This window comes from Arabidopsis lyrata, assembly GCF_000004255.2.
Source record: "Arabidopsis lyrata subsp. lyrata unplaced genomic scaffold ARALYscaffold_7, whole genome shotgun sequence".
In the NCBI taxonomy this organism is placed as follows: Eukaryota; Viridiplantae; Streptophyta; class Magnoliopsida; order Brassicales; family Brassicaceae; genus Arabidopsis; species Arabidopsis lyrata.
In genome coordinates, this window is record NW_003302549.1 from 14353350 (window position 1) to 14368800 (window position 15451).

At 32.8% G+C, this 15451-nt stretch overlaps 2 protein-coding genes across 2 annotated transcripts; one reads left to right on the top strand and one right to left on the bottom strand.

Moving 5' to 3' along the window:
• Positions 1 to 3290: 3290 nt before the first annotated feature.
• On the bottom strand, positions 3291 to 3854 carry LOC9304384 (DNA (cytosine-5)-methyltransferase 4). Its single transcript, XM_021019282.1, has 2 exons — positions 3693 to 3854; positions 3291 to 3604 (listed from the first exon to the last, which is right to left on the bottom strand). Exons 1-2 carry the CDS (start codon positions 3836 to 3838, stop codon positions 3445 to 3447), a joined length of 306 nt encoding a protein of 101 aa, XP_020874941.1. The 5' UTR covers positions 3839 to 3854; the 3' UTR covers positions 3291 to 3444.
• A 10184-nt stretch (positions 3855 to 14038) lies between these two features.
• Positions 14039 to 15400, top strand: LOC9306406 (xyloglucan endotransglucosylase/hydrolase protein 15). The gene is made up of 3 exons (XM_002868266.2): positions 14039 to 14511; positions 14599 to 14792; positions 14871 to 15400. The coding sequence occupies exons 1-3, from the start codon at positions 14236 to 14238 to the stop codon at positions 15268 to 15270; spliced, it is 870 nt and encodes a 289-aa protein (XP_002868312.1). The 5' UTR covers positions 14039 to 14235; the 3' UTR covers positions 15271 to 15400.
• Positions 15401 to 15451: the final 51 nt, after the last annotated feature.

Here is a 15451-nt window from a genome sequence, read left to right on the forward strand (position 1 = left end):
GCTCTTTCTCGATATTCTTTATCTTACTTTCCATCAACATCTTCTCATCGATTAGTACCATGTAGTCTTTACTTTTCTTAACCCAACTCTCATAAAGACTTTTGAATTCAGCTTGAAGATCCACCTCTTGATCGCTTTCTAAATCGATGCTTGTGTTGGAGTATTCGCTACTTGTTTCAGCAGTTGATATAGAATCAGATATTTCGCTTCCTTCTTTGTGCTCCACGAATGAAGGTAATGCCACGAAGTTGGCTAACTCCTCTTCATCATCTGTTTCACTCTCACTAGAGTCTTCATAGATATTTCTTTTTATCTTCACACCGTCGACACACTCAGATTTTGTATGTCCATAACCGTTACATCCTAAGCAACGAACCTTTTTCTTCTTCTTGATACTCGGACATGCAGACTTGATGTGTCCAAATCCTCTACATTCATGGCACTGTATACCACGTCTTCCTTCTCCCACATTTTTGTATGTGCCATGATCATTTTCCAAAGAGTTCTTACCCCTTTTTCCAACGTCTTTAAGAAGTTTCCCAAACATCTTCACAAGTGAGCTCATAGATTCTTCTAAATTTTGTATTCTCAACTTGTCATCATTCTCATATAGAGTTGGTCTATTGACACTATTTGAAATGACATCCTGTTGGTCCATCTCATACGCTTGTAGTCTCCCAACTATTTCATCAAATGGGGTCTCATCCGTGTTAAAAGCAGTTTCCATAGCCGCCTTTTGTGCCTCGAATCTCTTAGGCAAACATCGCAGCAACTTCTTGACAAGCTTCTTGTCTTTGTACGTCTTCCCAATCACATGTGCTTCATTAGCAATCGCACACAGCTTAGCACTAAAATCTGTAACATTTTCGTGCTCATCCATTCGTAGATTCTCAAATTGAGAAGCTAGCCTGTCAATTCTTGATATCTTCACACTTTTTGTTCCTTCAAAAACTTTTTCTAGCTTATCCCACGCTTCTTTGGCTGATTCACACCCTTGAATCAACTTGAATTGATTCTTGTTAACCGAGGTAAAAATAGTAGATAAAGCTTTTGCATTATACCTTGACATAGTCTTCTCATTCTTTGTCCATTTAGCCTTTGGTTTAGTGACAATAGAACCGTCTCTTTCTTCAATTTTTGGGACTTCATAGCCATCTTCCACAGCTGTCCAAGCGTCCTCATCAATACCTTGTATGATTGCCTTCATATTCACCTTCCAATATCCATAGTTTTCAGCATCTAACGCAAGACTTTTAACTGCCAACCATTCTCGAAATATTTCATCCATCTCTTTCCTCAGGATCCTCACCCGTTTGTGGAGTCAGACTCTTTACAGATGTCCGCTCTGATACCAATTGAAAAAGCAGAGATAGATAAGGCACACGAGAATTAACGAGGTTCGGCAACGTGCCTACGTCTTCAAAACAATAACTAGATTCACTTAGACAATCTTTACAACAAGACCTTACCTAACTGGAATTACACGACACTAAGAACCTCTTAGTTCGACACCAAACAATATCTAGTTACACCCAGTATTAGAACAACTAAACCCGTGTTCCAGCAAGCAGCTCGACTTGCCTACAAAAGCACCGAAACAGAGCAATTCATTTTTCTCTCTCTCTTTTCGGCTAGCCCTAGCAACACACATCTCCCTAGTATATATACCCATATACCTATGAGATATGTCACCCTAGATTTTATCCCGATACAAAAGGAAAATATCCTCTTCTAAATAAAAGAAACAAATCTTCAATAATATTCTTCTCCAAGAATATCTTTAATTGCACGTTTCTTCTGATTTGATCTCTCTAAATATCTTTCTGATATTTATCTTCAACTCCACGAGCCACGTCAGCACCAACCAAGCAATCCCAAACTTGTTCCAACAGACCGTTTCTTGTTCCAGCAAGATCTGCACTTTCAGGTTGCATGCAATAGTAGCATCCTAATAATCAAAATATGTATTGAGTAGACTTGCATCGTTTTGTTTTCTCAGAGTAATAACTTGAGAAGTGGTATATTCTGCATTTAATAGCTTGCCATAGTGACACTTGAAGCATCTATATATATATTTTAAGTTCTCAAGAATAACGTGGGAAATAAATAAATAAGGATAGTTTGAACTGATCTACTAGTAAATATATAAATATAGGGCATGTGACAGTGAGAGATAGACAAATTGTGAACCGTATTTAAAACAACAAAATAATTTCCAAGTTTGAAAATCTTTGAGTGCTACTAATCCATGGCGATCTCTTACGGCCATCTTCTTCTTCTCCTCATCCTATCTTTCTTCTGGTTGCCTAATTTGCTGGCCATCCCTTTCAGCGACTGTGGTTAGCTACCAACTCTCTTCTTTGTCTTGTTTTTCTTTAAAGAAACTTTCCTCTCTTCTTTTCTTGTTACATTGTTCTTGAGTTAAACATTACTCATTTACTTATACTCTTCACTCGAATATCTTATGGCCTTAATCTTTTTGGTTTGGCCATTTTAGGTGATGGAAGTTCTCCTGTTGAAGTCACTAGTGTGGATATACGTGAAGATAAGGGCATGGCAAGCTTTCAGATATCCGGTTCTACAAGTACCTAAGTCCTAACTGATTCCCATTGACCAATCTTCTTCATTTTCATCCAAGTTTTCACTGCTAGTTTGGTTTCCTATTTATTTTTCTTGGTAAAATCTTTTGTGTAAGCAGGTAAAAGTATCAGTAAAGGGTTCATGAGTGTGAAAGCTAGAGTAGGCGTGGTTCTTATCTTATGGAAAATGTACGACCTCTGTGAATATAACATGTTTCCTTTGCATTCACCGGTAAGTTTTTGTAGTACTTTTTGATGATTCCTTTTTTTTGTTTCATTGATAAATTACTTTTGCAAGTGAAACTCAAAGTTTCTGTAAACATTTTTGAGGAGATTGATGATTATGAGGAGGAAATGATAATACTCCATAGACATCATTGCTTTGCTTGATTAACAAACATAATCAAAACCCAAAAGGATATAATAAATTTTTCCATTCGAAATGGAATAAACAAACCTCCCCTTAGTCTTTATCAACGAGTTTCATCGACAACCAATGACTTTGAGTTTTAAGAAGAGGATTATACTATCGTTCAGCCCTTTGCATATATGATCAGTGAGAACAATCATGTTTCCTCTTATCTTCTTTTGGAACCACGAGACTGGAGTAGCTCCATACTACAAAACACAAGAACCATGAGTTCATGTTATTGTATTTAATAATATAATGTATAAATACTTTCTTCTAGTGGTGTAATTATTAAACCATACATCTTTGTTTAGCTTGGATTCTCCGTTTTCTACTAGTGGAAGATCGCCGATTGTGTCTCTCACCGTGATTGAGTGGAAAGGCACCAAATTTAGTACTACGAACGGCAGCTTTTCACTTGTTCCACAAAACATATAGAAAATGTATAACAACAATTTAAAGATATACATGGCATGGAGGCCCTCCGTTGATGAAATCCACTTGACAAGGCAGTGGCAGAGTACTCTTCTGGTTCTCATCAAGTTTAGCTGCAAGTTCAGCTGCCTCCGTAGTAGAGATACAATCATCCACATCTCCACATTTCTCCATTATAGCCCTGTTATTAATAATCTCAACCAACTGATCCCAGCACAAGATATAACCTATAGGAAAGAGTAAATTGTATTTTTCTGTTGGCTATTTACCTAAGAATCACATTGCAGTTGTCAACAAAAACCGTCGCGTCAGGATGGTTTTGTTTAAAAGCTTGCCCAGCTGGCTCTTCATACTCGATCGCCCACTTTGTATCCGATACACCTTGTGTACATATAAACCATGCATATGAATACATGTTGTTCAAGCGTTTTGAAAGATAAAGTGTATTCGCAGGTGGCCGTATTACCCAAGAATCATATCAGTTGTCAACAAAAACCGTTGTTCCAGAGGATTCGTCGGAGGAGATTGGTGCAGAAGAAGAGGTTGAAAAGGTTGACGATGTTCAAGAGGTGGGAAAAATGAAGAAGAGGACACTATAAAAGAAGGTTCAAAAGGCTGATACTCTTAAGAAAATTGGAGGTAGTTGTGGGGAAATAGAAATTAGATGGGAAGGTGAGATTCTTGGAGAAACTTGTGCTGGTGACAAGTTTCTTCATGAATTTCACCATCCCATCTTATTTTCATTTCTCCAAACAACCTCGACTCTTCTTCAGAGTATCAACCTGTTGAACCTAAATAGCTTCTTGTATAGTGTCATTTTCTTCATTCTCATCCTCCTCAACATCTTCAACCTCTTCTTCTCCACCAATCTCTTCTGACGAATCATTTGGAGAATAAATGGAGTAAATCTCTGTCTATTTTATTTGACCAAATGAGTGTTTTCAACATCACCTCGAAGATATCGATGTAAAAAAATAAATATCATAAAACTTTCAATCCATCAAATCCTTGGAATCAACAAAAAGTTTAGAAAAATGACACAAGAAAACTTAGATTTAGTGAGAGTAGTGAAAAAAAAAGAGACAACCTGAGGCTTATAAATGGAGCTAAGACTTTTTTTTTTATAATAGAACAAAAAATGCTTGAAATTTGTTAACATTTAGGATTGGCAAAAATCTTGTGATACACTGTAAATTACAAATTTATTTAATGTGATGAGCTGTAATTTAGTTTTTTTTCAGTTTTTGGAGAATCTCCTAAATCTTATATTTCCATTAATTAATTAAAAAATAAAAATGATTCTAATTGAAGATTGAAAGAAACTTTGACCAATTTATATAGAAGATTTCCTTACCATTTTTAACAATGAGATTCTATCCTCCATAAACATAAAGTTGACCCATTTTGAATAGAAGATTTCCTTACCATTTTTAATAATGAGATTTTATCCCCCATAAACATAAAGTTGACCCATTTTGAAAAGAAAAGAAAAAAAACTTTCTCTTCTTTTTATTTATTTTATAAAACTAACATTTTAGAGCTGGCAGAAATGGTGTGATACATTGTACATAAGATTTTAATTGATGTTATGAGTTGTAATTTAGCTTTTGTGCAATACCCCATATAAATCTCATATTATTCAATAATTAATGAAAAATTATATTTAAATGTTTCGTCTAATTTTTGTTTACAATTTAATATTTTTATATGATTTATATGTATAATATCATATTTCTAATATTTTATGTTATAAATATCTAAACTGCCTAAATCTCTTAAAATCATCTCGACTCCAACTAAACGTTCTATGTACTAGGCAGTAGATCTCCGCATGTATAGTGTATAGCGGTTTCTTGAACATTGGTCATAAGTGGTAGTCATTTGTCAGAATGCATTCTCCATAACCAACTTGTTAAATATGTCTTAGACTACAAGTAATGTTGAAGCTTATCTCCAACATTAACAACACGGGAACTTAACTAATCTGATCATAAGCCTTGTGCAAAATTCCTAATATCTTCCATATGAGTTGACAAAGCAGAATGTTCACGTCGGTGGTGCTGTTGGTTAACTGAAGAGTCTCTAAGTCTCTGAAACAGATTTAAGGCATTAGGCATTACCACAAAACATAACACTTTAATACCCCAACTTGTTCACATGCATCATTGCCACCTTAAGGACTCTGTTTTTGTTTCAATTGGTGTGGACATCGGATTGATGGATGCCATTCCTCGGAGTACAAACTGAACATCCTTGTTGTAAAGCACCCATCTTATTCCTGCACATTCTTTTGGAAAACTCCATGATCCATCTACAAAACAAACATAAGTTTGTGATTTGTGAATAATATTTCGGAGTTCATGCCTTTTTTTTTTTTTTTTTTTTTTTTTCTTTGGAGTTCATGCCTTATATCCAACACTTGTTTAGATCTGTTACAATCTCTAACTTGATTTTCTGTTGGTTTCTCCTGATTAACTTTTAAGCTTCCTGTCCACTGTTGTTGTTGAAATATACATCATTTTTCATTTTCTGAATACGCCAAATCAATAAATTAGTCTTAGAGGTTTTCTAATTAAAACTATATCGAAAAACCAACGATTTTTTTATATTATGGTACGTATTCACAAAGTAGGAGCAAACTCCCGTACGTCGTTCTTCCAAAATGTTTTTTTTTTCTAAGGGCAATGGAAATGAGCTTATTTGTGCTTTCGAAGGAAACACATCAAAATCACAGACGAAGATTTAAATTATTTATGTAATCATGAATCTCTACATATATACATATATATATATATATACGGATGCCCTGTTCTTTAATTTCGAATTCCAAGAATCTGCATGCATTTCGAGTTTTATTAGACAGGACAATGAACTCGTTGGTTTAATAATTATTTAAATTTGCTATGAGTTTATGACTTGAGGTTTGGTTGGACGGACCACCACCTTATCCATTCCTCTTGTTAATTTATATTGCCAACAACTATATATATATTTCTCATTTATTAGTCAGGAACCATACTTGAGAACCAAAATGTGTTGCCTCTTAAATGGCCACATTTAAACAAAATCCACCGGCCGGTCATGCATGGAAAATTTTATATCCTCTAGTTAATACTCCGAAAGTTAATATACAATTTTCTTAGGGGAAAATGTCGTTAAAATCCCCAACTTATTCAAAACGTTGATTTAAATCCTCAACTCACGACGAAACGAAATAAATATCAAACTTATGTTGACTTTCCAAATAAATATTAAACTTATGACTTTCCAAATAAACACCAAACTTTCATTGACTTGGCCATATTAGGCATGACGTTAAGTGAGTTAACAGACAATGTTAACGGGATTAATTCTCTGTTAACAGACCCGCTAATTAAAAATGACAGTATTGTTGAACTATAATCAAATCTCATCTAAGTCATATAACCTAAATTTGTATTCATATAAATTAGTTATTTACGTAAGAGTCACGAATGTACGTACGTAGAATTGTATCTGTTCGTAAAGTTGTGTCTTTTCGATTAACACATGTACGTACACGTTGTTTCGTGTTGTATAAGTAGATCGAGTCAAACTCAATAACATCATTGTGTGTAATACATTTTATCTTATCAATAAAGATCAAGTTTCTTCATACTCTATTTTTCATTTTGGTTTTGTTCTTCATACTCTGTTAAAACAGAGTTCGTTTGTTGATCAAAACACTAACAAGTATTCCTTCTAAACATAAAACGACATTGTTTTGTCGTAACTGTTCAATAAAATCCCGAGTTTCAAATCATACTCTATTTAGGGTTAGGGATTTTGCTCGATTTGGGGATCTAAGATTGTCTTTAGGGATTTAATTCAATCGTTACGACAAAACGACGTCGTTTTGTTGTTATATGAAACAATATCGTTATCAATTAACATATATGTTAACAGAAAATTACCTCCGTTAACGAGATCTATTAACCAACTTAACGTCATACCTAATATGGCCAGGTCAACGGAAGTTTGATATTTATTTGGAAAGTCAACATAAGTTTGATATTTATTTAGAAAGTCAACATAAGTTTGATATTTATTTCGTTTTGTCATGAGTTGAGGATTTATTAACCCACTTAACGTCGTACCTAATATGGTCAGATCAACGGAAGTTTGATATTTATTTGGAAAGTCAATGAAAGTTTGGTGTTTATTTGGAAAGTCAACATAAGTTTAATATTTATTTGGAAAGTCAACATAAGTTTGATATTTATTTCGTTTCGTCATGAGTTGAGGATTTAAATCAACGTTTTGAATAAGTTGGGGATTTTAATGACATTTTCCCAATTTTCTTTTGTTTGCTAATGTCAATTTAAAATTTGAGGGAGAAAATAAATTCAACCTACAATCTATCCAATGGCCTCTCATTTCCAGAGTACACGAAGTATAACGGAATACATGGCTACACATGCCAAGTTTAAAAATGTACAACCAACTACACGAACTAAATGTATTGCATGCCCACATATACCAACTATATGACGACATGTGCTTAACATCACGAACATTTATTCCGGTACACTAATCAACGAAATCCGGCGTTGACCATTGTTTACCGGTATTGACCGGCATTGACCAACAAAAATATTCAAAAAAAAATTTAGTAATTAGTTAATTTTTTTAGTAAATATTCAAAATTTTTTTTTTTGTAATTAGTTAATTTTTTTAGTATTGACCGGTAGTGATTTTAATAATTAGTTAATTTTTTTAACTTCAAAACTAAAAAAAAGTGAAATGAAATAAATTTTATTATTTTTTTTAGAAAAATTGAGTATATGACTCTTTAATCTAAAGTTTGCATGTTTAGAAAATATTAAGTTTTTTTTGCTAAAATCAAAATCATAATACATAGTTAAAAACATAGAAAATTTTACATACTCTTTAGTCTAACTTTAATATATTATTAATTTATGTAATTAAAATTATTAAAAAAATTTCGTAATAACGGATAAATAACAAAAAAGGTCGTAATTTGTTTTTTTTAATATATAGCAAATAAAAAATCTAACGATATTGATTTTAGCAAAAACATTTATAAAATAAGAAGTTAATGTTTTTATTGACAATGTAAAAATAAGGAATTCGCTTAATTATTTTTATTTCACTTTTATTTTAGTTTTGAAATTGAAAAAACTAACTAATTATAATAATCAATTTATTAAATATATATACAAAATTAGGCCTGGGCATATGGGTAACCCATTCGGATTCGGGTAAAACCCGTTCGGGTTTGGGTTGAATGGGTAATGAATTTATGGTCCATTCGGGTATTCCTATGGTTTCGGTTTCGGTCCGGTTCGGATATTGTCGGGTTCGGGTCGGTTTGGGTAATACCCGAAGTTTAAAATCACTTTACATACTCAAATGATCAAATAAAGAGAATAGAACATCAAACATGACATTTAAATACTAAATCCAATCCAAAATAACAAAGATGACTATTTCACTATTAAGTGTTAAGAATAGATTCTAATTATCTATATACATATATAAACATATGTGTATTACATATATATAATTATATATATAAGTATATAACTATATAAGACTATATATCTAATTATCTATATACATATATAAACTCAAACGTCAAAAGTCACAAAACCTAAAACCTAGGACATACATATAAGTATATAACTATATAAGACTATATATCTAATTATCTATATACATATATAAACATGTGTATTTCTTTGGGTTTGTGGGTACCCTAAATGGGTAACGGGTAATCCCCGACCCAACCCGATACCCACGGGTAATCCAATACTCTACCCAATGAGGTAATTTTCTAATACCCTAACCCGCCCCAACCCGTTTTTTTGGTCCGGGTATCGGTTCGGGTATCGGGTCCGGGTTTTTTGCCCAAGCCTATACAAAATTTATTTAAGTTGAATATACTATATAGAATGTGTTTTCCTCTTTAATTATACAATACAATAAAAGATTTAATAGGATAATTTTTTGTTTTTGTTTTTAATATTAAAATATAAAAAAAATTGAATATTTTTGTTGGTCAATACCGGTCAACGATGGTCAATGCCGGATTTCGATGATTAGTATACCAGAATAAGATGTTCATGATGTTGACCACATGTCGTCATATAGTTGGTATATGTGGGCATGCAATACATTTAGTTCGTGTAGTTGGTTGTACATTTTTAAACTTGGCATGTGTAGCCATGTATTCCGTTATACTTCGTGTAGCTGAGTATCTTTTTTCCTTGTCTTAAATGCAATGTTCTATTTTTTCTGTGTACTTCATACACACTGCACTTAACAAACCTAACAAATACTACTCCACAATAATTTGAAAATTATAGACGTATAAACGAAAAAAGAAGAAATCAAACGCTCTTTTGTTGTTTTTTAGTTGAGGTAGTACATATATGCGGGCTAACCAGAACCTACAAAATCATAAAATTAGACACTAAAACCCTAAAGATGAGTCGGTAGAAAATATCACAAAACCTACGAGATTAAATCGAACATAATAGCTATATCAATATCTCTCCTTTGGTATCATAAAAGTAACAAGAACATATTGTCTTAATAAACTAAGTCTAATGTAGTCTAATGAAATCGGAAATCGGAGTTCATTGTATGTGCATGACATGCCATGCCGGCTGGAACAGATAGAGATCGAAGAGTCCGTTAGGTCATAGTCACACGTGAAGGAGGTACGAGGGAAGTGACACGTCGGATGTGGCACCAAATCTAAGACATGAGATAACACAAAGTACAAAGGGAGAAGTGTGGCCATTTCCATGCCAGCTTGTCTCACTCCCATTCTTTCTTTTGTTTTTCTTCTTGTCGTCCACTTTCTCATTAAAACGACCATTAATATTTATCTTTTAAATTATTACAAAACAAATGGGTTGCCTTGTCGTTTTCTCCTACTTATTTCGGTAGTAGTTTAACTATGTAACACCATAGCCTCCTTTAAAAAAGGGTGAACTTATGTGATTACTTTAAGAAAATAGTTTTCAATGCAATACATTCCTATGTTTTTCTCATAAATATTATCAAAATCCTGTGATCTTAAAATTAGATTAAGAAAATGTTCCTATAACTTTAGGAAAACAAAAAGAATTCTAAATTAATGTTTTAGTAATTCTCACTAATTGTTTCTGTTAATCAAAATTCAATTATGGATGCAGGATAACTGAAACCTAGTTTACAAACGAAACCAAAACATTACGAATTTTAACAGTTAGTCAATTTGCCCCAAAAAAAAACAAGGCCAAATAGACAATTTAAGAATATAACCTATGAAAAAAAAAAAAGGAATATAACCTATGTGAGATTATAAAAACAGAAAATTTACTAAATCTTTCTCGCATAAAAGAATACTCGTCAAAAATATTGAAGAACGTTTCTGAAGATGTATGCGTCATCTTAATCGCCTCCAACTAACTCTTACTAAATATTTAAGAACTCTTTCTAAACCTTATTTTTTTATTACAATTTTGAAACTTTACCAAAGTAATACTAGATTTGGAACCAAGATTAGTTTTTCTACTATTTTAAGATATTTGAAAGAAAAAAAAAAACTATACTAAATTTGAAAAGCATGGGGAAGTTCTACCAATCATAAATATTCCTAACCCTTTAATTATGATTTCTCCATAAACTTTTGTCCTGCTTTGTTATTAAATTATTATTACATACAGAACAATGGATTTGATTGATTTCAATTGACGATCCCTTTTATTACATAGAATAATTTGCTAGTTCCATTAAAATTTCCAAATGATTTGTTACAAAGCGACAAGAAGATTCGAAATAGGATTTCATTCACAAGAGAGCTGGGTGATTGACATTACAAAGATAATTTATTGGTTTGGTTTGCATCTTGGGGATCATAAGGGTCCTAAATCATGCTCTTAATCTCTTATCGATGTAAAATCCTAAGTTTCAAGTTCTTGTAAAAATGTGTCAAAGGCTTTTTTGAATATTTTTTTAATGTTATTTAAATTTTGTCAAAGTAAAAAGAAAAGATATAGCTTTTGTAAAAAAAAAATTATTTGTTTAATCACTTGGTATGATCTTTGTTCTAAAAATCTTCGGCAACCTCCGATTACTCTCCACTTAATCGCTAGACTCATCCTATCTGCCTCGTTTAATAACTAATCCTTAAAAAAATCAGTTACCCGATTACTCTCCGCCTAATCCGATTACTTCTTGCCTAATCCGATTGCTCCCGGCCTAATCTTACATATACCGATTATTTTTAGATTGTAAGTATAAAATAATTTTTATTTTTGTTATTCAAACATTTGAATTGGGAGTTTGTGATGTTTTACAATAACTTATGTTTAAATTTTAATAAAAATCATAATTGTTTTTAATAAAAATCATAAAATTTTGTTTCAAAAATATATATTTTTATGTGTTTACTGCAATTTTGAAAACAAAATTGAAATAATATGTTTTAAAAATATTAAAATACTAGAATTTAACCCGTGGTATACCGCGGGGCTATATTTTTCTAAAAAATGTATTATTATTTTTTTAAAAATTAATTGAAGATATATCATATTAGTTTGTATTTTTAAATATAGATATCTATCTATGTATTATTTAGTGTATGATTACTTTTGTTTAGGTTTTAATTTTTGAAGTATAGATACGAAAACATACATTTTTTAAGTAACGATGTATGATCAATTTTAAAATTTTGAATATTTTACTCCGCGGTATACCGTAGATCGGTTTTTTTATAACTAAAAAATTTAAATTTTAAGTTTTATTTGTTTTGTTAATATTGTTTCTTTTGTTTTGTGTTTAAGATTGTATAATTGTATTTTGATTGTTAATTTTATGATTTCATCCGTGATATAACGTTATTTATTAATATCGACCCAAATCCGTCATTCTATATAAACCCGTCTATATTATCCCGTTAGCTAAATTATTAGTGTTATAAAATCCAAGAAAATAAATTATTATTGTTACAAATCCAATAATTTTAGGATCTTACCCGTGGTTTACCGTTCTTTGAATGATTCTAAATTTATACTACTAATATATATTTTAAATTTATCATATAAAATATATGATTTCAAGTTTTGTGTTTTTATTTTATTTAAATAAAGCAACGGCTTAAATGATGATAAAATATAGTTCTTTTTCTTGTATGTGTATATAATTTTTCTATGTGAATATTTTGATTATTATAAATTAGTATTTTTATTGCTATGCAAAATGTTAATATAAATATTTGCTATAAATTTTTTTTGATGATATATGGAAAGATTGCGTAGAAGTTTTTAGAAACAAATTAGGCAAGATATTGTTTGGTTAATATCTTTTTTTTTAACGTCTCGATATATTATTTATTACAAATTATGAGAACTGTTACATAGACGATTCTACAACGGACAATTCCTTCCGACCCTTATTAGATCCACGACAGACGACACCTTCTTCACCTTCCTCTTCATACTCACCTCCTTCACCTTTTCTTTATGTTCTTGATGGACACTTTACTCTCTGCGTATAATCCTGGCGAACGGCTATAATTGTACATCGCTGGAGATCTCCTGCACACTTGCCTCCAATAATCTGCAAATTTATTAATAAATCGCAGTATCTGAGACTCGAACCCCAGACCTTTGGGTGTAGAAGCATTAATTAACCCTTAGTCAACCAATGAGCCAAGGGAGCTTCCACAATTTGGTTAATATCTTTTATTTAAATTTTGTAAAAGTAAATAATAAATGTCAATCGCATTGACTCGTAAATAAGTCTCAACTCCAAGATTTATTTACTAAATGTACTCCAAAAATATATATATAGATTCCTAAAACTAGTCTTCGATTAATCTCCGATTTCAATCCAATTCTTTAATTATCGCTAGGTCTATATCAAACGTCCAACTAGCGTTTAAAGGGGTATGATGCCATCAAATACATGGAATGATGGATTATTAGCTTTCTATCGACACTATAAAAAACTTAAGTGAGTTAAATAATATGATCGTTTCAATGTAGATTAAAAATTTATTAAAGGAAGAAAAAATCTAAAAGCCTATAACGAAAAAAGGAGGCTCGAGGCATTTGATGAGTCATGGGTGAAGCAGAAGAGCTGGCAACAGCTATCGACTGAGTGATTACGAACTCAGTACTCAGTACTCAGTACTCAGCTCACTCACTCTTTTTTTGTTCTCTTTCTTTTGGACAGCTTTCATTTTCTCTTTTCTTTTTTCTATTTTGTTTCAAAATTCCACCCATATTAAATAGGCCTCATCATAAGAATAAAGGAAATACTAATGATGGGTTTCTCAATAATGCAATAAAATGCAATTATTATTATTATTAACCATATTATATACTATTGTACTTTACTATTGAAAACGAGCAAATAAATGGAGTATATAAACAAACTTTCAAAAACAAATACTCCCTCTGCTTCACAAAGAGTGTCATTCTAGAGTTTGATTTTTGTTTCACAAAGAGTGTTCATTCTATATTTTCAATGTGACTTTTACGCAAAACTTCCTAATTTACCCTTAACTTAAAACTACTTTTCATTGAATTTGAATCATAAATCACTTATTAAATAGGGACATATATAATTCAATGTTTTCTTAATTTGTGTGAAATGTGTCAAAATGACACTCTTTTTAAAACGGAGGGAGTAGAGTTAAGTTAGCTTCCCAATGCTTCTCCACCTATATATACACATATCACCTTCTTAAACCCATCTCACACCAAAACACAAAGCTTCATCTTCTTTAGTTTCCAAACTCACCCCACAACTTTCATTTCTACCAACCAAACCCAAATGGGTCGAAGCTCGAGCCTCACCACCGTCGTGGCGGCTATTCTTCTGGTGACATTGGTCGGTTCGGCCTACGCAAGCAACTTCTTTGACGAGTTTGACCTCACTTGGGGTGACCACAGAGGCAAAATCTTCAACGGAGGGACGATGTTGTCTTTGTCATTGGACCGAGTTTCCGGGTCGGGTTTCAAATCCAAGAAAGAGTATTTGTTTGGTCGGATCGATATGCAGCTCAAACTCGTCGCCGGAAACTCTGCCGGCACCGTGACTGCTTACTACGTAACGTTTTCAAACTCACTCTCACTCACACATTGTTACTAAAACTGATCAAGAGACTCTTTCTAAATTTGTCTGAAAATTTTGCAGCTGTCGTCTCAAGGAGCAACACATGACGAGATAGACTTTGAGTTTCTAGGGAACGAAACAGGGAAGCCTTATGTTCTTCACACCAATGTCTTTGCTCAAGGGAAAGGAGACAGAGAGCAACAGTTTTATCTCTGGTTCGATCCCACTAAGAACTTCCACACTTACTCCATTGTCTGGAGACCCCAACACATCATGTAAACATCCATCCATCTCTCTTTCTCCAACACTTAGTGAAAGACGTAGATCTTGACTTTCTTGTCTTGTCTCTGCAGATTCTTGGTGGACAATTTACCCATTAGAGTCTTTAACAATGCAGAGCGGCTCGGTGTTCCTTTCCCAAAGAGCCAACCCATGAGGATCTACTCGAGTCTGTGGAATGCAGATGATTGGGCCACGAGAGGCGGTCTAGTCAAGACTGACTGGTCCAAGGCTCCTTTCACAGCTTACTACAGAGGATTCAACGCAGCGGCTTGCACCGTCTCTTCAGGCTGTTACCCTAAATTCAAGAGTTCACTCGGTGATGGTAAATTGCAAGTGGCAAGCGAGCTCAATGCTTATGGCAGGAGGAGACTCAGATGGGTTCAGAAATACTTCATGATCTATAATTATTGCTCTGATCTCAAAAGGTTCCCTCGTGGATTCCCTCCAGAATGCAAGAGGTCCAGAGTCTGATGAAAACATATTATCTCATATTTCTCTGCTTGTTTGTTGCAATTCTTAAATTCCTCTGTTATCCCATTGTACATTGTCAAGGTCAATAAAGCATTCCTGCTTTCAACATATAAAACAACTGAATCAAACCTTTAAAGAGACTACTAATGTCTTTCACTTTACCAATCAACTATAATCAGAA

What these genes read in the sequence shown, in the direction of transcription:
- LOC9306406 (XM_002868266.2), top strand. Translation starts at nt 14,236, where the DNA reads ATGGGTCGAAGCTCGAGCCTCACCACCGTCGTGGCGGCTATTCTTCTG. An exon ending in GCACCGTGACTGCTTACTAC is followed by an intron (nt 14,512 to 14,598) that starts GTAACGTTTTCA and finishes AAAATTTTGCAG; the next exon opens with CTGTCGTCTCAAGGAGCAAC. An exon ending in TGGAGACCCCAACACATCAT is followed by an intron (nt 14,793 to 14,870) that starts GTAAACATCCAT and finishes TTGTCTCTGCAG; the next exon opens with ATTCTTGGTGGACAATTTAC.
- LOC9304384 (XM_021019282.1), bottom strand. Translation starts at nt 3,838, where the DNA reads ATGTATTCATATGCATGGTTTATATGTACACAAGGTGTATCGGATACA. An exon ending in AACTGCAATGTGATTCTTAG is followed by an intron (nt 3,605 to 3,692) that starts GTAAATAGCCAA and finishes TATTAATAACAG; the next exon opens with GGCTATAATGGAGAAATGTG.